This window comes from Aythya ferina (genome assembly GCF_964211825.1).
Source record: "Aythya ferina genome assembly, chromosome: 3".
Classification (NCBI taxonomy): Eukaryota; Metazoa; Chordata; class Aves; order Anseriformes; family Anatidae; genus Aythya; species Aythya ferina.
The window spans coordinates 24,079,083-24,102,273 of record NC_140298.1 but is presented as its reverse complement, the minus strand read 5'-3'; the positions used below and the strand labels follow the sequence as shown (position 1 = coordinate 24,102,273).

General features: G+C 39.0%; 1 protein-coding gene across 1 annotated transcript in view; it reads left to right on the top strand.

Annotated features, from left to right (window-relative positions):
- The window catches only part of HHAT (hedgehog acyltransferase), a 166,729-nt gene that overhangs the window by 81,900 nt on the left and 61,638 nt on the right, over positions 1-23,191 (top strand). Inside the window, exons 9-10 of the mRNA XM_084512996.1 lie at positions 3,426-3,627; positions 19,561-19,705. Of these exons, the coding sequence (XP_084369122.1) occupies positions 3,426-3,627; positions 19,561-19,705 (347 nt within the window). The remainder of the gene's footprint in view (positions 1-3,425; positions 3,628-19,560; positions 19,706-23,191) is intronic.

The following is a 23,191-nucleotide window of genomic DNA, read 5'->3' as shown; positions in this document are numbered from 1 at the left end:
AGGCATAATTGTTATTTACAAAGCATGTATTATGTCATAAATGATAACACAGAACGAATACATTTCTTCTGTTTTCTGGCTTAATTATGCTGTTCACTGTTTTATTATCTCTCACACTTACCTTTAGCGTAAATGTAGCTTTCTGTAATCAGATGAGTACTTTTCTATGTCAAAATTACAGGGGAAGTATTGAGAAATTAGATTCTAAACTACCACGATGCTCAAAAAGAAGCAAGATGTGTTTTTTGTAATGAAAAGGGCTCTTGTTGTGGTTCTTTAGTGAGACAATTTTGGCTTTAACAGAGAACACAAAGCAGCTGGCATGGGGTAAGGATTTGGCCCCGGCTACACAGTGTCTGAGTTGCATACTTGCTTGTATCTAGTCCTGTCCACTTAAGACTGTGAAGGTTGGTATGCAGCTTGGGTATGAGGTGTGTGTACGAGGAGGTAGCATGTACATTTTTTTTCTCTGATGCCAAACCAAAGCTGGTTCTGTAATGTAATAATGGATTTTGCACAATTTTTTTCTGTGTAAATAACATAAGGACATACAGAATTGCTCTTCACACTGCTTGAGAGAAATGACTCAACATCCATCAGCCTCTTATACCTACTTGAAAATTGCCAGTGGGCGCCCTGCCAAGCAAAGGCACGAACACACGATCTGAAGGCAGTTAGTGGCCTTGTGACAAGAAGTGGCTGCCAGCCTGCTTCTGTTTTCTTCTGGTATCTGGAGGGGAGGGAGAGAGGCTTTGCTTTTTGCTATGCATTTTTCCATCAGGCAAGGAGGCAGAATCCCCACACTAGAGGATAGAAAGGTTAACAAAGATTTCATGGCTCCATTTGGCTTCTGTTCTTCTGTGAACAGGTCTTTTCAAGGGCAGTGGAAGGAAATTTTCAATTGCATGATTGCCATGGGCCTTGCCAGGAGCTAAAACTTCATTGACCTTGAAGATTCACCAAGATTTGAATTAGTGCTGCTCAATTAACTAACTGCTGTCATTAAACACTAAAAATCAGCAAATAGCCTATTTTTCTCTGCACAATGCTCTGAAAGCCATTCAGGCCAATCTAAAATGAACTACAATTGCAAATGAATAAGCTGGTGCTGCTGCGCCCATTCCTGGCAGTGCCAGTCCCAGTGACAGACAGTGACAGACTACGAGTGCTCACAAGACGGCCGGACCTATACCACAAGATGGCCAGTGCCTATACCACAGCTTCTGTCCTTCAGTTCGGGGAAAGGGATCATACAGAAACCCAGAGCTGCTTCTGCAGTGAAGGCTACGTTTTGCACAGTGGATTTAATTCAGTGCCCTCTGAGGTCAGTAGAAATATTTCCTCAGAGCTTAGAGTAAGGTGTCTGTCGCAGAGAGTTGTCCTCTCTGATGGCATCTGGGTTACTTTTAAACACAGCATTTCAGTAAATATATGACCGTGGTGAGCTTTGCTGAGGGTGGCAGCATCTGCAGTGTCACGTTTTGGCTCCCGTGGGTGAACCTTTCTGGAATCAGGAGGTGCTGTGCTGGGGAGGCAGGAGGGAGGCTGCTCAGAGGATCGTGGTTTTGTGAGGAACACAGCCTGCAAGAGGAACTGAGTTATTACTGCTGAACCTACCTGGAAAATCCAGCAACCAGCCTTTGAAAAGGGAGAAAGGAGGCTTTGTGTAAGGAGGTCCTAAGAGGTGATCTTCCTTGGTCTTTCGTCTTTGTAGTCATTGGAGTAGAAGGAATTTGTCTGGCCGTTTACGAGATGTCTGCAGCAGCAGTCTGGGGCTCTGTTCTCATCATCCTGCATGTCAGATCCCAGGGAGAGCCCTGAAGGGGATCTCTCTGCTTACAGGCTGCTACGGCATGCTTCTCTGCAGTTAGACCCACTGATTTCAGCTGCAAGTATGTGTTATTGCCACACCGTGTTCTTATATGTATGATGAGAGGAAAAACAACAACACAGGGAGGGGAGAGAGAAGAGAAACACAACATATATAAAAACTATTGACTTTAGTTTCTCTTTATGTTTGTATGCTTAATAAAAAAACAGTTACACTGAAAATCGCTATAAACGTAATCAGATGTTCCCTGTAGCAGGTGGAGGTAAAAGGTGTATTGATATTATGTTTAGAGAGGATTTGGAGCAGTTGAAAGGTGTTTTTTTTTTTTTGAATGACTTTTCCACGTACATCATAATTACTCTCATCACTTTATTTTCCCCGATATGGTATTTTACTTCCAAAGGTTAAGAATAAAGCACTACATTAATTTCCCTTTAAAATCTTTGAACTGATCTTTGTCTCTGAATGTACAAACCTGAAAACCAGTGATGAAATTTTCAGTGGAGAAAAAATATCCTTTAATTATCTTACCAAGTAGGAACAGTCTCACACGAGGCTACGGCGTGCTATGTCGAAGGAGTGACAGCTAGAGGGAATTGTCCCTGGCACTTCTCACATACTGCGTCCCCTCCCTGGTGCTCATGGGCAGAGCGGTGTCTCCGCTGCCTGATGAGCTTCCCCTAAGTGTCGACAGAAATATGCAACTTCTTAAACAAAGGCTGAGCAGTAGCCATGCCTTATTTTGCAACTGCCAGAAGTGGATGTAGCCCTCTAGGCAGGCAGGAAAGTGAAGTGACCCAGAAAACAGTGTCAGCTTTCAGAGTCCCGTTGCTGCTGGTGCTTCTGTTGAATGAGTACTGCTTTCTTGACACTTACAAGCATCAATTAAAGACTCAGCTTCTGTCTCCTGGATTCAATTTCAATCCAAAATATAATTGCATGCAGGGTTTTTCACACAGGTATTTTGGGGCAGGAGGGTGGTACATGTGTTGTGAAGGTCATTAGCAGAGGAGATCTTGTGAATGTAACACAAGAACTGGATAGAAGATATTTTCAGTAAATACAATTTTTAATAAAAGATTTAAAGATACAGAAATTTGAAGCTTTTAAAAATAAAGTATGTTTGCATTTATCCACATTTCTGAAAAATGGAAAACATTTTGTGGGTTATGACTATATATGACTTTACAGATTTTTTTACATTTTATTGTTAAGTCTTACAATTTAAGTTCTCACAAAGATTATTTGTAATTTTTGTGTATACAAGTTGGCTTACTACTACTGCAGTCTAAAAAACCTGAACATCTTTTGCAATTTTGAGAATATAGTTTATCCTGTACACTTGCCTAATGCCGAGTTTCCTTGACCACAAAATTGCCTTTTTGCCAAATGGTATGTGCACATATTTCATGGAGTGGTCTACAGCTTTGCAAAAACTGGAGCAGGCAATGTAAATATAGAATGCCAGGTAATTAGTAAAATTATTTTATTATTTTTTTTTATGCTGCAAAATGAATTTATTCTGCAGTGGATGTTTTTCTGAGATTTCTATGAAAGCCATAATAACGCTGCTTATCTGTCACTTCACCTACAGGTACATTTATATTCCCATGGGAGGATCTCAGTCCAGTCTGCCAGGAATGATTTTTTCCACAGCCCTCACTTTTGCCTTTGTAAGCTATTGGCACGGAGGACAGAGCTATCTGTGGTACTGGGGAGCGCTTAATTGTCTTGGAGTAATTGTGGAAAATGGCATCAAGAGGATACTTTCTGTTTCACTTATTCGAGACTTAATTGTAAGTTGGCTCTCTCTTCAATTTGTGTTCTTGTTTCCTAGCTTCACGCTTATCTGAAGTTCCCGGTTACTAGTTTGATTTAATCTATAGTAAAAGTGGTGGTTAATAAATAAAACAACATTCCCTTCCCCACTCTGCCATTTGACGTAAGCCATATAACTAGAATTTTGCAAAAAACAGCTAGGCCAACACTGAAATATGCATGGTCTTAAAAGCTTTCTCTGCAATGCTAGTGCAAGCAACTGCTTGTCACATTGTATAAGGTTAAACAGAAGCCAGTTTTAGTATTTGTATTCTGATTTCACTCAGGATGGCCTTAAAATATTCATCTTCACTAAAATTAGGAGTGTAATTTTCTAACCATGTGTTTCCTGGAAAAAAAAGTACGTGTAGCAGCTGCTTGCATCTGGGAACAAGCGTATGCTAAGAAATCTTATGCCACTGTGAAGAGTCCATAAAGAAAGTATTATTTTGTTTTGAAGACCTCTGATATTTTGACTTTTCTTATGCATATCACTTCCATTTGCTTATACTTTGTACCTTCATACCATCTTTGATGCACAGTCATACTCAAAAAAAAGCATTATTTTAATTTTGATGGCCATTTTAGTCTGCAGGTTTGCTCAGTATATAATCCCAAATCTTCTAATAACTGTAATTACTCTAATAAGAGTAATTCCTGTGCCTCGCTTCCTTAGTAGTGATGAGCGCTTAGAATTCATACTCCTCTGTGATACTGAGATGGCAGTGACTCAGTCTCCAGCCTGGTGAAGTCCTGACGCTCAAGTAATTATGTTTATTCTCCATCCCCCTGTTTTCTGTTTTCACTGCTGTGGCATACCGTGTGTGGCAGTTGATAAAGCTAAGTAATTGAGTAGCCAGTGCTACCTTCTACAATCCAAGTGTCCATCACTGTGAATTTGGTGACAGCCTAGAAGCAGCTTTTTTCGTTCATAGAGAATGAGTTTATCAGATCCATTAATCTGCCCTCTGGGGTGAAACTGAGCTTCAGCATCTGACCAGCTGCATACATTTGTCTCTGGACTGGAAAACAACAGTTTCTCAGGCATCTAGCTAGATGAGGAAGACATAAGTGTAGGGGCTTTTTGTACTTGATGCCATCATATCAGAAATCTTAAAAGAACTCTTAAGGAATTAAGTGTTTAAGTGCCATTGAAATGATACAGGCATGGCATTGTGAAGGTTGGTTTATATGTGCTGGATTGATGCTAAGACATAATTCTAATTATAGTTAACCAGTGATGGCAAATTTTGTATAATTAAACCCTGAACAGTGAATCAAGTGCCTTTTCCCCCTCATCCCTTTCATTGTCATCCAGTGTTTCTGAAGGCCTATTCAGTGCCTTCCATGACTCCCTGGTTTTCCATTTCTGTTCAAAAACAGCTGTAGATGTTCCTGAGGAGGTACTTTCTCTTCTTTCCTTGAAATATTGCTGAAATGAGCATTTTTACTATGAATCATTTTAGCATCTGAATGAGCGCCCACCATAAGGAAAAATATGTTCCCTGGGGTTAGTAGATGGTGCACACCTTGCCACATGTAGTTATGGCTAAGTCATACCTTGCCTTGTGCCTTGAAAGTTTCTCTACAACAACATGAGCTGCAGTCTCTGTAAACTGCCCCTCACTGCTCCCTCTGCACTCTTCTAACAAACTCCCATTTTCTTGTCAAATGCTGAGGCTGGAGAGCAGATGAGTAGCTGGGCTTTGGCTCTTCCTTATCAAGAGGTGGAATTATAACAAATATCACTTCCATCAAAAATGAGCTGCATGTTCTCTAATGTCCTTTACAAATTTCCTTGTTTCCTTGTAATCTGGCTTTTGCAAGCATTCCTATAACCCTGTCTCAGCAAGCCTAGTCTCAGCGACTTTGAGAACCTCATTCTGAGAAAAGGTGTTTCACTTAAATTTCATCTGTTCATCAGATGAAATCTTTGTAAGCTTTGTGCTTCACTCATTTGCTGTGTTGGCTCTTGAAGGCTATTTTTGAAAAGGAAAGTTTATTTTAGCCCCAGAATAGCAAATGAGTTTCTAAATAAACACAAAGTGCAGATTTACGGGTTTTTAACCAGTTTATTTACCCCTCCAGTATTGTTGTTAAAGTTGTCTTAAAAAATTGTGTTGAGCTGGAGGTACTTATTGGGTAAAATATTATTAAAAGAAAAAAAAAAATAGAAAAAAAAAACTTGAACTTTAATTCTGCTTTTTTTTTTAAATGGAAGGGATCACAAATAACAACAGTAATTAAAGCAAAAGTGCTTCTGTTTTTTCCCTACTATATTCCCTCAATTCTCTTGCAAAAGAAATCTAAATAAAGCGCGTTTGATTACTGTCCTTCACTGAATCCCTATGCTGACTAAGAATACGTATAAAAAGAATCGGACCCTGCATTTATGCGGATTTCATGGTAGTTTAAATCTCAGCACATCAAACCTAGCACAGTATGGGCAAAAACCACTTTTATAGCTTTAAATTGAATCTGACAGGTTTTAAATGTCATCTCAGGCATATCGAACGGGGATAAGCAAGGGATAGTAAGCATTATTTATGAGAAGTAAATTCAGCATATAAACAAATATTTACTGAAAACAGTAAATTTTCTGACCCATAAATTTGGACCTGAAATTTAGAATCTGTACTGGTTGCACAACAGTACCTAGCTTCCTGGTTTCAGCTCTAAAAGAGATTATTCTCCTTTTAATGTAGTTGTCAACTTACACTGCTTTGAACTTCGTGTTTCAGTGAGTTTTGTTCTGAGAAGTTAACTGTGTATCTTTTTTTCTCCATAAAGATTATTTTTTGGGTATCATAAAATTAGAGTTGAATGCAGTAACATTTTAATTCTTTTTATTAAAGCATTGTATATCAATAAATGCTGTGCATTGTGAGCTAAGGTGTATGTGGGAACTGTATATTAACGTGGGAGAGTTTTACAGGATTTTTTGTCAGTCCTTTGTTTTCACTTTTCATGAGCTATTTAGAACCATACGAAGCAAAGTAGTGTTTTGTTTCACTGATTCTGTATTAATTTCCCACAGATGAACAGAGACCCCAGCAGTAACTCATTTGAAATCAGTGATGAGATTTGTAATGACTTTTAATAAATAATGGATCAGATTTCTGGACAAAAATGCTAATGGCTATCATTTTTCTAGTTATTTCATTTCCCCCCCTCCTTCTTTTCCTGAAGGAAAACAAGATAGAGATCTATACAAGAAATGACATCTTGGTTTAAAAATACATTTAGAATGATTTAAACCTTAGAATAGCTGACAACATCTTTAAATTAATGGATTTGGAAATTGTTCAGAAGAAGACAGAGCAAAGAGGGTGAAGTTGGCAGATTGTTAAAATTAATGTTTTAATCTTAATTGAAACAGTAGCATTTATTTTCTTAGTTCTTTTGTAGTAAAGTGAACACATGTCATTCAGTCTCATAAGAATTTTTTTAATTGAGATGTAAAAATCTCTCTTCTAAAAATCACACTATGATGAATTTCTAGTTTGAGCTTATTTCTAGCTTTATGTAGTAAGGAACTAAATACACCATTAGTAATTCAATTTGAGAAGCCAGCTAATTTTAAGCTTAACTTAATTTAAAAATATATTTTTTTTTACTATCCTTATATTTATTTGTTTTTGAAGCATCAAATACTTTGATTTCTAAATTTTTATTTATGGCTGTGATGAGGTGCCACTAAATCCTTTTCAGTTCACTTATAACTGCCTTTTTTCCCCTCTTTGTAAAAGGGGAAATACTTTCTATAACGTCTGTGGTTTTGGTTAGTATGTAACATTAGGGGATTTTTTCCTCTTATAAAATGTAAAAAAAAAAAAAAAATAAAAAATCCATATATTTGTCTCTATGGTCAAAATATCACTTTTGTTCTGGGTACTAGAGACATGGTTAATGATAATTGGCAGTCTCAGCATTGGTGAGAACAGGATTTTAGAAGTCTTTCAAAAGGTTGAGTGTGGTCAGGGTTCTTTTGGTCTGCCTTTTCTTTTCTTTTTTTTTTTTTTTTTTTTCCTTTTTTAAATCTTTTTAATTGGCCTGCCCTATTTCTTCTGCTCAGAGCATCAAAAGTTCTATCGTTATTCATAATAAATGGTGCAGTGATCCTGCAGGCAGCTGGAGTGGAACATGGAGAGATACTGCCTGGTGAGCCCAGCCTCTGTGCTGTGGTTCTTCAGGGTACTAAGCTGATCTAACAACTCACTGCTATTGAAAGGGAAAGAGCTGAATTTCCCTTTCTCCTCCCTTCTTTGCAGTCCCACTGCTTTCTTCTCTGCACTCCTTTCTGCTGGAATCTTTGCTGAGCTGACTTAGCTCTTTACTCCAGCAGAAAACTTCACTTCCTATGATTATTTTATTGTTAGATGATTTGTCTCATGGTTTGGACTCTGGAAAAGCACCGAAAGCAGTACAAAGTGAGAGACAGAAGTCAAAGATGGGAAGTGGGAATGGAGGCGCTTACTAACTGCTTGGAATTTCTCCCTTGCAAGCATACCTGAGCAGTAAGTAGTACTAAGTTGAGCCTCCCTGTATAGAGTGGGACAAACAAAACAATTAGGTCCTGCTTCAGGAATTGCTTAGCCCTCTATTAGGGCCCAAACTCAGTCGAATCAAAAATAAAGACACTGAATTTCACAACTGAATCCTAGATACGTTAAGAAAACAGAACTCTCATTTAATGACAAATTTCTTTTTGCAAGTATAACTCACTTAAAGTCGCCACGGCAAAACTGTAAAACTTCCTTCTGCCACTATCAGTGGCAAGATCTGACCAAACATCTCAAACTCATCTGGAGAAAGTATGTATGTAGACCACCTTGCAAAATCAGATCTTTAACAAGATCTTCATAATAAATAAAGACCCTTCTCAGCTGTTCTTCAGCACATAGTAGGCTTTGATCTTTATTTTGCTTCATTTGATGGAAAGAGTATTTATAGCACTGGGTTGCTAATTTCAGAAGCTTGTTTCACCTTTTCTCCTTTACTAATAGTTTTGTGTAATTCATGCATATTTTTATTGCAACATGGTAATTCAGTTAAGTGGCAGGCAGTGCTGATGATCCATTCTTCATAATCCTCTTATGTACTTGCTGTAGATTTCTGCTGGGTTTGTCTCTTCAACTGTCTGAGAATTTGTAATAACATAAGGCAAGGTAATTGAACAAAGTCCCTTAATCAGACTGTTTGTCTGTAGTGCTGAAATCTTTTTTGAGATACAGATATCATCTATAATGTTAAAACCCCAACCAGTGAATAGGGCTTGCTGTTATGCTCTGAATAGCAAATAGAAGGCATCCTGCATCCCTGGAGGAATGACCCAGTGGTCAAATGCTCTCTACCTGGGGTGAAGACACCTCCCTCTAAACCTTGAGTTCAGCCATATGAGTTGTCTAACCAGAAATCACTACTATCCAAAGTGGATATACTCGGACTCAAAATCAGTGGAAACTCCTTTCTCTAGACGTAAATATTAGCCAGGGCAGATTTGTGACAACTGGTCATTACGTGTGGTACCAGAAGCAGCAAGCTGAGTCATCAAGGTGCTCTTTCATACTGAGCTTCTGAAAGACCATCAAAGGTGAACGTGGGCTGGCTGATGTATCCTAGATTTTTTTTCAATTACTTTTAGCTCTGCCAACAGTAGTTCTGAGTCAAGAAATTCTTGCCATGTTTCTGCTTTGCTTGATTTTTTTTCTCCTTTCTCCACCTTCTTGTTGTGAGGGTTCATTTATCTTCATGTAAGTGGATCCCAGAATATTTGGAGAGCCCTTGTAAAAATGCAGGAACACAGACACACACACTTGCACTCTGACTCTAGTTTCCTTACTTAGGGAACTTCTTGCCCCAGACTTGGTAACAAAGAAAATCTGGTAAGTGTTGTTTTGCATTAGGAACAAAGATGCAATATGATATAGGTTTTAATGACAAAAGTGCCTGCAATAAGATTTCAGAGATAACATTATATTGTTTCTATCTTTTGAGTACAAACTTCCCCTTTTTTTTTTTTTTGTCAAATCTGTGCAAGAAAGGTTATTTTTGATGTCAGCAGTAGACAAACTGTAGTCATTTTCCATCTGTCTTTAACCAGATGATCGCTGCTCTCCTTCAGACAGCAATGTCAGCTGGGAAGCCCCCCTGTCACTACCCATTTACCATAAAAAATAAATGTTTCTCCCACCTACCAGCATTATTTGCTTCCTGTTCTGCTTTGGAGACATCAGGCAGTTTTCTGGCACTTTGGCCATAATGTGGCTTTAAAAGCAAGTAAATCATGCTGTGGGGTGCGAAGAAGGTAGAGTGATGCTGATGATGTACTTCTTTGTTACTGTTACATCAGTACAGCCTTGTTCACCTTAAAAATTAGTCCAGATAATAGGTACTAGCATTTATGGAAATGCAAGTTAAAGTACCAAGGAGTGGGTTGCACACTTTTGTCTTTCTTCTATGCCTTTCAGAGCTGTATGCATTAATGCACAGCGTAACTCTGAGCTACAGGAACTTGCCATGTGGAAAATGAGGTCTGAATTTGCTGAGAGTGTTTATCAGATGTCTCCGTAGGGATTATTACTGTGTGTTATTTATTTGTTAACAGTTTCACAGTGGCAGTGCAGGAGAACCAAAAGGGCAGGACCTTGTGCAAAATTCTGCACTGCTTAGACAAGTTAGATCCTGTCCCACTTTGGTGAGAATTTAAAAGGTAAAAACATGAAAACATGGGATAAAGGATCTGAGGGAGCCAGGACAGGCAGAGTGGGAACCAGAAGAACAAAAATAAGGATGTTGGCCTGGACACAGGAGAGTGCACAACCCTTGCAAACTGTCTTCCTTGCAGAGAGGTAAGGCACATTTATAGAAACATGTACGCTGCCGTTACTTGGTTAGATTCCTTGAGGATGGTGCATTTCAATGCTGTTCATTTTGCACTTTTCACAAGCTGCCACTTTTTAAAAAAATGTTTAGGCAGGTTCTTTGAGGGTGATGAGGAAATGTAGGAGCAAGCACAGAAATTTACTTCTGTGTATGTCAAACTTTCACACATGCATCCGTCAGTGTGGTGCATACATACGAGCTGGTAGGAGGCTTTCTTCAAACAGAACGGGGTTTGGCTGTTTGCTGAGCAGTGCTATAAATGTAGATCTTTTGGAAAAGCTAAAAATGAGCTGGTGCTAGTGCAAGACAACGTTTTGTTGAGTGAATATTTAGTAAGGCATCAATAGAGAAGATGAGTATCTTCTCAAATACTATATATAGCATTTATTTCTAAATTCAGAAACAAGTTATATTTGTGAACATAGATCTTAACTGACAGCTGCTTGATTTTAATTGTGTGGTCCTCTTTTTATTGCAGTGATGTATTGTCTGTAGGGAATTACAGGTCATTTGCATCATCCTGCCTTTTAGAAAAAGTGTTGTCAGTTCCCTCCTTCCTGTGTGAACCTTCCAGGAGCTAATCTTTGCTTTGGAAGGAAAGTGTATGCCTTGGAAGCACAGATTACTTCAGGCCATAGTTAGACTTGGGGAGAAGGGAGGGGACAACCGCAAGCACAAGAAGATGCCAGAAAAATAAAGCAAACAAAAGTAAAGGGCTGGGTCTGGGTTAGAGCTAGATGCAGAGTGGAGCAAACAGGAATGATTACACGATTACTGAAGAGTACAATATATGCTGGTGGGAAATTAAATTTATCCTTCCATTCGCTGTGGCCATTGTAGATGGATGAGATCTGGTAGTGCATCTTGTTCACATTCTACTTGCAGGCCTGTTCCTTATCTTATTACTCTTACAGCCCTGGAGATTCCACAAGTTCTTTTGCATTATTTCATAAACGGATGTTTTGTCTGGATATTCAACCTAAATTCTTTGTTTGTGTTGCTTTTTGTGTTCTGCTCTGTAGTAAAGTCTCTACTATGGCCTATTCAACAGCTGTCCTTGAGCTTCAGAGTGCAGGAGTAGGTCTCACAAGGACATGTCAGCCTCTCATCAGCTGCCTTTCCATTGCTGTTGCTGCTCCTCAAGCCTGGTTTCTACCAACATTTTATTAATGAGCACATATACTGCCTCCATTTCTGCAGTAGTCTCTCACTTGCGCTTTTGTCACTATTACCCATTGACAATTTGTATTAACAAGTGTTTTTAGAAGTTGCCCTGCTGCTCGGTGGCAGCAGGACCCAGCCCATCTTCATTTCTACTGCTCACTTTAAAAATTAAATAAATCAACATGCGGTTTGGCAGAGCTTTGTGACAATTTTCAGCCTTTCCTCCATCCCATCTGCTCCCCCAGCTGCTCAGTCACACCCTGCCCTCCATTTTCAGTGTGCCTAACTGCAGATAGATAAAATAGCCAATAACTGTTAGTCAGGATGTATCGCTTCCCTTCCCACTGTCCCATCTGCTCCTCGCTCTCTTTCAGCTTTTCTCCCGGGCTCTTGCTTTTCTGCCTTGCCGTTATTTTTGGAAAATGGCTGCATTGCGGATGACCCAGATTCAAGGGGTGCATCGAGGTATTTGCTCATGTGTCAATGAGGGTGATCCCCAGGGCTCAGGGATGGGCTTCGGAGAGTCGGCCTGTGTTTATCTATGGATATTTTCTGAAAGAAAACACTTAAAAGGGCTTTTAAGATGGCTGGATGGTCTCTCTGGCTTCTGTGGAGAAGTAAACAAGTACAGGCCTTACTCTTTAGCTGTGATGCAATGGGCAGTGAAAACCAAAGGTCCTTAGATTAGAATGGTAAAAGGAACTCCAATAAGCAATGTGAGGTTTTCTTCCATTGATTTTCCTGATACGCATAATGCCACCACACGTGCACCTGGTGTACTGCAGTGACTGAAACATCCCACAATTATTTTAAAAGTTGTTTCTCTAATAAAAGCTTTCAGGAAATTGAAGGGGTGGATCTTTAGTAACCTTGGGAGCATACTCACCCCTCATACACTGGGAAAGGCAGTAAAAAATAATGGAGGGACTAGGTGTTACATACATGATAGATAATTTGCTTGCTTTCCTCAAAACATATTGCACATTTTGTTCTCCTATTTTAGGATTTTTATGGATAAGTTGACTGATAGGGATAGGTGGGAGAGGATGAAATCTGCAGAGCAGATAGTAATGAAATATTCTATGTTTAAAAAATAACAGCTCTACTAAAAATTGTACCAGAGTATTTTTACCCTTTGAAGACCAAAGGCAGATGAAAATAATGTCATCTGTACTGTTGAAGCTTGTAGTATCAAGCACATGTTTCATGTCACTCTGGCCATAGTATCTGACAGTTTTATTCCACAGTGCATATGTTCCCATGAAAAATACTCAACTGCTTCTCCAATTTTACCGTGCTCATCTTACTTTGTCTTATGCTTTGAATATCAACTCTCTGGAAGGGTAGTCCAGAATTAAATAAATGTTGCGAATCTCTGTTTTGCTCCATGAAGATGTATGCTTCTTTAAATTTCATCAAGTTTATTTCACTTACATGGGAGTTTTTAAATACTCTCAGTATGAACAAGCTTGATAACATCACTGACTTTATGTAGAAGTTCTCTCTAATCTGTCCCAGTGCAGCTATATAAATGAGTTGCATTGTGAATGCAGCACAAGTAAGTCTATTCCATCTTCTGAGTGCTTACCAAGAACTTACCAAGTAATTTCTGTTAGGGAAGGCTTCTTGTTGTTTGTCATCCCATCATCAAGCTGATTTTTAGTGTGATGGAAAAGGTGCACCCCAGTTCCTGAGCCCTCCTGGAAACAGCATGGCATGTGACATGCTCCCAGAATAAGCTACTGCAGCAAGCTCCTGCAAGCAAATTCAGCAGCCCTCTGGATAAAGAGCATTTGGAGCATGCCAAATCACCATGGTGCCACCATTGTTGCTAGAAAAAGGTACAGAATAAGAATGCTTGCTGTGGGAAGGTGTAGGATTGTGTCTTTGATAAAATACTGAGGAATATATTTCTGTAAAAGAAGATTTTAGTGTGATATTTGGTACAGGACTGCCTGGTTTTGGCTGCTGTGCAAAATTCCATCTTGTGTGTCCCTCAGCTTCTAAATGGGAGGATGGATATGTATTCCTATCAACATTCTCCAAAGTATTTTCTCTTTTGTTGACTAACTGTGAGGTGTAAACATATTTAGGAAAAACACTTCTTGACCCTCAATTTCTTCACTCCATGCCATTCAGTAATATCAGTGTACCATGTATATCAGTGAATATGCAAATCTTTTGTGGATGAGCTCTAGTTCACCTCAGTTCTTTAAAATGATGCTGAGCTGCCTGAAACCATTTTGACTGATAGTGATGTAATTGCCTTGCAAAGTAAGAGCATTTTAAGAGATAAATAGGAGTATTTATCTGACTTCCAACTTCCGTGTACTTTAACTTGACTCTTAATTCTAATCTAAATAATCTATTCTGGTGCATATTGACCTTCATAAACTGTCTTTCCCAAGAAACAGCTATTATACACACTTCCTATTTCTGGCATAGTTTTCAATTAGGGGTTAAATATGAGATGCTTGTATAATGGGAAATGGATTTAGGAATAGGAGTGTTTGGACAATGCAAAGCCTTTCTGCCCTGTCTTCTTTCACCCATCTCAAACACTTACACAAATTTACTTTTCAGGGTACCCCATTACAATAGTACCATTTTTTTTTTAAGATAACAGAGGGCCAGTTTGAGAGAGATCTGATGGTAGTAAATTTTACCAGACCCACCAGCATGCAGAGGTAGGTCTTTCCCAACATCAGACAAAAATGATGTCCACAGCCAATCTTTATTTACAGCAGGAACTGGACTGAAATACCAGCCTGAACTCCATTCAGTTCCAGGAAAGGTGGCCTGAGCTAACCTTTTAAAATCACCTCCTGTGTTATATTGCTTGCCCCTGGACTGAGTATCCTGGTAATGTGTATTTTAAAGGCTACAGTCCATCTGTGTTGCACTAGGAGATAAAAAGTGTCTAGTAGAAGTAAAGTATTATGAAGTATTGATGTTAGGTTACAAATAGTGACTATATCACAAATAGTGATCAGTTCATGACTGTGGGAATGATGAACCATAAACTCCCAGTCAATCCTGAACTTGTGCAGGATTTGCTGCTCCACTTGGATGCGTGTAAGTCCATGGGGCTTGATGGGATTCATCCCAGAGTACTCAGAGAGCTGGCTGAAGTCATTGTGGGACCTCTCTCAATTATTTTTCAATGGTCCTGGTAATCTGGAGAGGTCCCATTTGACTGGAAGCTGGCAAATGTGGTCCTGGCTTTCAAGAAGGGCAAGAAAGAAGATCCTGTCAATTACAGGCCTGTCAGTCTTACTTCAGTGCCTGGTAAAATTATGGAGAAGATGATTCTAGGAGTTACTGAAAAACACCTGAAGGACAATGCAGTCATTGGTAACAGCCAACATGGATTCACAAGGGGGAGGTCATGTTTAACAAACTTGATTTTGTTTTACTACAAGATCACCCTGCTAGTTGACCAAAGGAAGGCCGCTGATGTAATCTTTCTGGATTTCAGTGAAGCTTTTGATACTGTCTCTCACAGTATCCTCCAAGACAAAATGACCTGAATACAGTTAGATAACAGTAAAATAACATGGGTGAAAAATTGGCTGACAGTTCAGGCCCAAAGGATTATAGTAAATGGGGTTACATCAGGCTGATGACTTGTCACTAGTGGGGTTCTCCAGGCATTCATTTTAGGACCAGTCATTTTCAATGCAATGTTTTCATAAAGTATTTGTTTGTAGGACTTGAAGGGGTTTTTTTGTGCAAGTGTGTGGACAATAACAAATTGGACGGAGCTGTTGATTCCGTCGTGGGTGGTGAGGCCTTGCAGAGAGGTCTAGACAAGATGGAGAGCTGGGTAATCACCAACAGTATGAAGTTCAACAGGAACAAGTGCCAGATTCTGCACCTGGGAAGGGGCAACCCTGGCTGTACATACAGACTGGGGGATGAGATGCTGGAGGTCAGCCCAGCAGAAAGAGATCTAGGGGTTTTGGTTGACAGCAAGTTGAATATGAGCCAGCTGTGTGTTTTGGCAGCCAGGAGGGCCAACTGTACCCTGGGGTGCATCAGGCACAGCACTGCCAGCTGGTTGAGGGAAGGAATTGTCCTGCTCAGCTCTGCAATGGTGCGGCCTCACCTCGAGTACTGTGTGCAGTTCTGGGCATCACAGTAAAAAGAAGATATAAAACTGTTGGAGAGTGTCCAAAGGAAGGCTACAAAGATGGTGAATGGTCAGGAGAAGACACATGAGGAGTGTCTGAGGTCCCTTGGTTTGCTCAGCCCAGAGCAGAGCAGGCTGAGGGGAGGCCTCATGGCGGCCTGCAGCTCCCTCACGAGGGGAGCGGAGGGGCAGGCGCTGAGCTCTGCTCTCTGGGGACAGCGACAGGACCCGAGGGAATGGCATGGAGCTGGGACAGGGGAGGGTCAGGCTGGGGGTTAGGGAAAGGGTCTGCACCCAGAGGGTGGTCAGGCACTGGGACAGGCTGCTCAAGGCAGTGGTCATAGGACTGAGCCTGCTGGAGCTCAAGAAGCATTTGGACAACACACTCAGACACAGGGTCTGATTTTTTGGTTGGTGCTTTGGAGACCCAGGAGTTGGACTTGATGATCCTTGTGGGTCCCTTCCAACTCAGGATATTCTGTGATTCTAAGTAAGACAGAGCATCAAGGAAGAAATGTAAATTTACGGGTATCATCCAGGCAACTATAGCTTCACTGTCATTTTAACGCAAGGTATTCTTTCACCACTTTCTCTCCTGGCAGTATTTCTAACAGGAAGAGAGAAGAGAAGGAGACAGCAAAACAAGGAGACAGCTTCTTCTTTTCCAGAGAAACACCACAAATCCGTAACAGCTGCTTGTGTTGTAGCAATGGAATGTATTGTTAAAGGCATTAACGGTGAAGAACTGTGGGTGTGATTTATTTATTTTTTAAAATTTTGTCTGCTCTGATGAAAATGACTTGTAGGTTGAGAAAAAATCTATATGCCAGCAGATATTTAAATCACAAACATTACAATGGATTATCAAGACCAGCCTCAGTCCTTTTTCATACTTAAATTAATGCTTCCAGTGTAATAATTTGAGCACAATAACTGCTCAGGTACTTCTATAGTTAGCTTTTTCTAGATGACATGAGATTTTTAAAGAACTTTTAAATTTTTAACTTTTGTTGCAGCTGGGTAGAAGCTGCAGAGACATCAAATCAAAGGCCCTCAAGAAAATTTGTGCTACTTTTTGGATCAATGCCTTGCAAAGTTAATGGAAATTAGCTACAGTACAGCCCAGAAATGGCTTGATGTTTGTCTAAACTGTTCCTGTCTTAAACTACTCCTTTATATCTTATAAATGACCAGATGCTTTTATGGTACATACTACAGTTCATTTGTACTGTTTAACATATAGCACTTTTGTAGAGGGTGATACATTATATGTGACAGTTTTATTTATTTTTTTAGTAACTGTATTCATTAAAAAAAAAAAAAAAGTGTCAGAGCTTTTATAGCTAGACATGTTGTTTGTCTTAGTCTTACTGCATTGGGTTGCAAAACAGGCAGACCTCACAAACTTAACAGGTCTAATCAGTGCCTTGGTGGAAAATGCAGTCAAACACACACTGTCTGATGGATTGCCCATCTCTAACGCTTTTTCCTAACTGAAACTGTTTCTCTATGGAGTTGACGTAGAAGTTTGTTAGAGAAAAGGAGAGTGAAAATAGATCTGGTGGTAGACTATGTAAATAACCTACAACTCAGTCAGAATTATCCAACATGGTGTAAGAAGATGGAAAGCTTGGTGACTCTGAACACAAAAGGTCATAACACAAAAGGACCATAACTATCCCTTATTTAATCTTAGTTTTTAACATGTATTTACTGGCTAGATTTGGAACATTTCATGTGTGTGTGTACATTTATGTGTTCTGAAAAGGTTTATGTTTTTATATAGGGGAATACACGTTCATGCTCTGCATTTCAGAAGGAGACAAGATATCCTCTACCCGTCAGTGACTGAAGGAGAACATTGTGGGCATCTTTGGGAATGCAAAGTACTAGGAAGTGAAAGAGTTGTTTCACTAACTGCCCGTGTCTGTGAATGTTTATATACTTACCTTAAATTCTCCTCCCTTTCCCTATGATGCCCTAGTTTTGATCCAGAGTTTTTAGAGGAAAGTCTCAATCCCTGTGTTCATATATGAATGTTTTTCCCAGTGCTATATGGAAGATCAGCTATTATAGTATTGTGCATACAGATTGACAGAAGCGTATCTATCTCCATTGTTGTGATGACTCAGATAGACTCCTACACTAGATACCAGAGAAGTACTCTGCACTAATATGTTAAAATTATATTTTCGTGCTTGTAATTCATTTGAAATTTTGTGACTTAATAATCTATAAGTTGAAACATTTGTTTTGATGCGTATAAAACTGGCAATGTAATTGTCTGGGAATGTATTTTTAGGTCTGTTGTTCAGGTATCTGAGCATGAATTTTAATCTGGCTGCAGCTATTACAGATTTATTACCGCATTTATAATTTTTTTTTTTTTTTTAATACTACAGTCACAAGACTGTTTTCTGCAACATCAACATTTATGACTTGAAGGCTAAGCACCTCGTGATATTTTCCTTAGTTCCCATACACTGGCAATGCTCATCACTTTGATCACTTTGCAAGAACCATTCAGTCTTTTGCAGATTCAGGCACTATGTAAAGAGGCTTGCAGCCTGGGGACATGATGAACAAGATATTTTTTTTCTTACGCAGTACTGTAGTGAGGCAGTATTTCCCCTTATTGTGCTATAATGATTTTTACGATTTAACAACTGAGAATTGGAAGAAGCTAAAACTTCCTCATTCTTCTTTCACTGCCTTTCTGCAATTTGCAGAACTGCACTTGCTGCACTTGCACCTCAGGTGATAAAGGAAAACATAAATGTAGAAAAAGTAACACTAGTATATGACGGAGGGAGGCTTGCTTTATTTGTATCATTAGGACAATACCAAGAGCTTTACAACTGGTATCTATACTTTTTGAATATGAGTAGTAATACTTGCAATGAAAAAAATGTTGGGATTGCATGTGTATTTAAGTCACTTTTATAAGGAAATACCTGCTTATTAAGAGACTCATTCCAATAACCCACTCTGATCTGACTCTGGAATCTTTCAGTGAAGTCTTATTAATCAACCAAAGCATTATTGACTTTCAAAATATTTTATGCTACTTGATTTGTAGTGGTGTGTTTTACTCCATACTGGAATCTGTTGCATAGTTTTATCCACCCCAGCATCTTGTTGTTAGTGTTCACATCCATCAGCAAAATTTCTTCAAAGACTACATTTAAGAAGCAAAGAATTAAGATATAGAATATATAGAGAACTGTGTCCAGTTCTGGGCTCCCTGGTATGAGAAAGCCATGGATATACTGGTGTGAGTCCAACAAACATGATGAAGGGAGGACTTGAGCATCTGACATATGAGAACAGGGACTGTTCAGCATGGAAAAGAGAAGGTTCGGGGGTGTCTCACAAAGTGTGTAGGTACCTAATAGTGTGGGGGAAGAAACTCGACTTGGTACAGTTCTGGGCAATCTGTTCTAGCTAACAACCCTGCTGTGAGCAGGGATGTTGGACTAAGTGACCTCCAGAGGTCCTTTCCACCCCTAACTACAATTTAACACTGCTTTATATCATAAAATCTGACCCTAATCTAAATGGCATTGGTGGGAGTTCTGCTAGATATGTTACAAGCTTTGGGATCTGTTCAGTAAGGATTTGAACTTTGGTATAAAAGTTGTTTGTCATAACTACAATGTCTTTTTTTAACATTGCTTGAAAAATTGTAGGGGTTGTTAAGTTCATCTGCACCTTTTGTTTCGGCCCTCAGGAGCATTTCTTCTCGCCAAGAATTCGTCGTCGACTTCATGCCGTCCTAGCATCTGTTTGCACTTCGATGTTGATTTTATCAAACCTAATATTTCTTGGGGGAAATCATGTTGGAAAAATCTACTGGAACAGGATCTTTATGGAAGGCAAGTTTATTTTTATGTGCTTTCTATATAATAGAACTTTCCAGAATTTACCTTGGATGTGCTGAGCCAGGTGCTTCTCTCAGTGCACTAGTTGGGAGTAACTTTTTTTTCTGTTCCTGTTCAAAACTATCAAAAATCTGTCTGATAAAATCTAAATAATGATGCATGCTGCATGACTGCAAAGTAACTTTGGATTTCTTTCATAAAGTGCAGAAAGGGAGTTATCAGGCGTCTCTGTCAGTGAAATCACTGAAGATAAGTAATACATATGTGACAGGTTAGCCAACTGAGTTTTTTTCCTGCTCTGTATTTCGTGTACATTAGTAAGAGAAGGTATGCTAATGTTAGTGAATAACATCTGCGTAATACAGCATAATTGAGCAATTTAAGTTTTTTGGCAGTGGATCAATCAGGGTAGGGACCTTCTGAATACTGAAGCTAGAGTTTGAGTATACGGGAAGTTGGGTGACGGTATAAGCTCATGGTGGTGTTTGGAACAAATCCAACTTTATTTTTTTTGCTAGAGCTCAATTCAGGTGGGACCAGTTCACTACTTAGGTTTTCATGGCTGCCAGGGCCCTACTTTGTCAAACAAAGATCTTGTAGAGAAACATTTCTTCCTAGCCAGAGAAGTACTAGTAGGCTTCTGTGCTTAGAAGATTTCCACTATGAGGACCACCATTATCTGTTGCTTCTTTGTGCAGTCTTTTCTCAGTGTGTTCCCTGTGGTGGTTTAGAGGCCAGTTCTGGGGTCTTACTTAAGAACCCTAAAATAATGAAACTATGAACAAGCAAGTTTTGTACATAAAATGAATTATTTTTCTTCTGTGTTCAAGAGATAAAGGTTGGAAAAACATTGAGAAGGTAAAATTTTCATCATAAAACATAGCTGAAGCTTTTTTAATACTAGGCAGGGAAGATGGGGTGAAATACTTATTCATGTTTGGGTTTTTGGTCTGAAAACATAAAAGATTCATCCTCTATTTTCTTAAAAACCTCTGTTAAATTGTCCCCCTCCTCCCAATCAGTTGGCTTAATAGTTTCAGTATAAAAATAAAACTAAGAGAACAAGTTTGGAAGTAGAGTTAGACATCAATTTGTATGGATTAAAAAAAAGTATCTACTGAAATTGTCCATTTCATGGTTATAATTTAATGCAAAGTATTTTCTAAATGCAATCTATATATTATAAGTGGAGAAAGTATGTCTTCCTCATCAGAAGGATTAACAGTTGGCAGAATGCTGATTTTTGCATTGAAGAAGCAAGCGTGTTTTAGCAAGTTGAGCAGAATTTTATTAAACTGGATCAATTATCGATTGTTTTTCTATGGTTTTTGTTTTTTCTTCATTTTAGATATAATTCTTTAGTCTTCTGTTCGTCATATGCTGTGAGTGCATGTAGGTACTTCAGTATGAGGTTCCAGGGGTCTGAGATATGAAGAGCAAATGAGGTCATTTGCAACAGGGTTTCACAGACTGGTTGAGGTTGGAAGGGACCTCTGGTCATCTGGTCCAAGAACCCTGATCAAGCAGGGACACCTTGCTTGATGTGTTTCCATGATGTGTTTATCAAATTAACTTTATTTTTAGAACTTTATGTTTTTTCCTTAGTGCAGCTTATGCACTACTAGTATCCTCAGATCACACAGGTAACTATGCACATATTCTACTACTGATTCTTACAACTCATGTGTACAAACTGAAAATCAGCCAAGATTTCATTGTATTCAAATTAAATATTTCAATATGAATTGTTTGGTCATCCCTTTTAGCCCAGGGACAAGTGAGATGATCTAGTTTTCTGTCTTTAACGGAAGTTTTTTTTTATTAACCTTGTGGGAAATTAAAAGTAAATATGCTTGACTTGCTTGGAGAAGTAGGAATGGTGGTAGTGGGTGAGTGGCAGGGGTCCTCCAAGCCACTTCTCTACATAATATACATGCCTGTGGTCTCACGTGGTAGACACAGCAATATTATGCTATGCAGTGTATTAGTAAGACGTACTGGTTATGTATCTATTTGATTGAGTGACTAATTGTTACCTTTGGGCTGAAAGAAGAGCATGCATGTAGTGAATTTCTGGTAGAAAATATTAAAAATAATAAAAAATAATAAAAATAATGTCCTTGCTCTATTTAAAGCTTTTAATCTGTTTGAAATTCATTTCAGTTCAGGAAGCCCAAGCAGTATCTTTTTTTTACCACTGTAAAACCAAATCTAGAGAGTAGTCATTTGCATTTGCAGGGCATTTATGCATTTTCGGCAAAATGGGCAGTGGGATTGTGATTGGTTGACTGAAGAAGTAGGGGACTCTGCAGCAGTAGCATAAAATACAGTCCTTTTGAGGTAAGGAGTATGGATCAGCCCAAAAGAAAAGCTGTGGAAAGAAAGCTGTTCACCTGCACACACATCAGCTGCACAGGAATCGTAGTCAGTTCCCTTCCTGTGTTCAAATCCCACAGAATTATTTGTACAAAAATTTGTATATATATAAGTAGGAAGAAAACAGAAGGGAATAGATAATCATTCCACAGTTTGTAAAAACAACTGCTATTTTGTAGATCACTAGCAAAATTATTCAAGGACACGTATGCCAAATTTGAACAATAAAATACATCTCAGGGCAGAAACCACATCTCCAGTTTTAGGTGGAACTTCAGGTGTTGTGTGTGCATGGAATTGCCAGGTCTGGCAAGGAAGTGAACATCAACATTTTAAAACCTCAAATGCCCAGTGTATTACAGTCAGAAATTGAGTTATATTGTGTAATACCTAAAAACTGCGCTCAGAGAGAGGCTTCTAAGGAGGTGACGTTTTCTCTAACCAGACTGAAATACATAGAAATATCCAGGGATGCTTCTCTCTCAAACTTCCAGGACTATGTATCCAGTTATTCCTACCCTATTACTGCCACCATGTACACTGAATTTATCCAAAAACAGAGTAGTGTCTGTATAGGTGTTGAGCATGTAGTAGAGATACTTGTTCATTAGGATATGTGTGACAATGATGCAGATTTAAAGTGGCCAACTCTTAAATGGAAGTTCTGGTTAAGGTAAAGATGTGCAAAATGACTTGTAGTTCTGCTGTTTGGTTATATGGAGAAAAAGCTTTGAAGAGGATCTACTGTGTTCTTTTGCAAAGACTGAGTATTAAAAAAACAAAAGTGCATATAGTCTGAGAATGGGGAGGAGAGGACATAGATCTGAGAATCATGCAAGTGAGCTACCTCTGTAATCAAAACTGGGTTGCTTTCTTCCTAGAAAGGAACAGGATCTAGATGAGGATATTTTTCATTTGTGGTAAGCGTTGGATGCTGTAATGCCCCTTGCTGTGCCGTATTTATCCCTTTTCTTTTTCTGGAAATCTTGTTTGACTGGCATTTGAACGGTTTTGAAGTGCCTTGGCAGTGCTTTCTGCAGCTCCCATTCCATTGACAAAGAGAGTTTATATTTGAGCATGCCAGGTAGCAGCAATTTTTAAAGG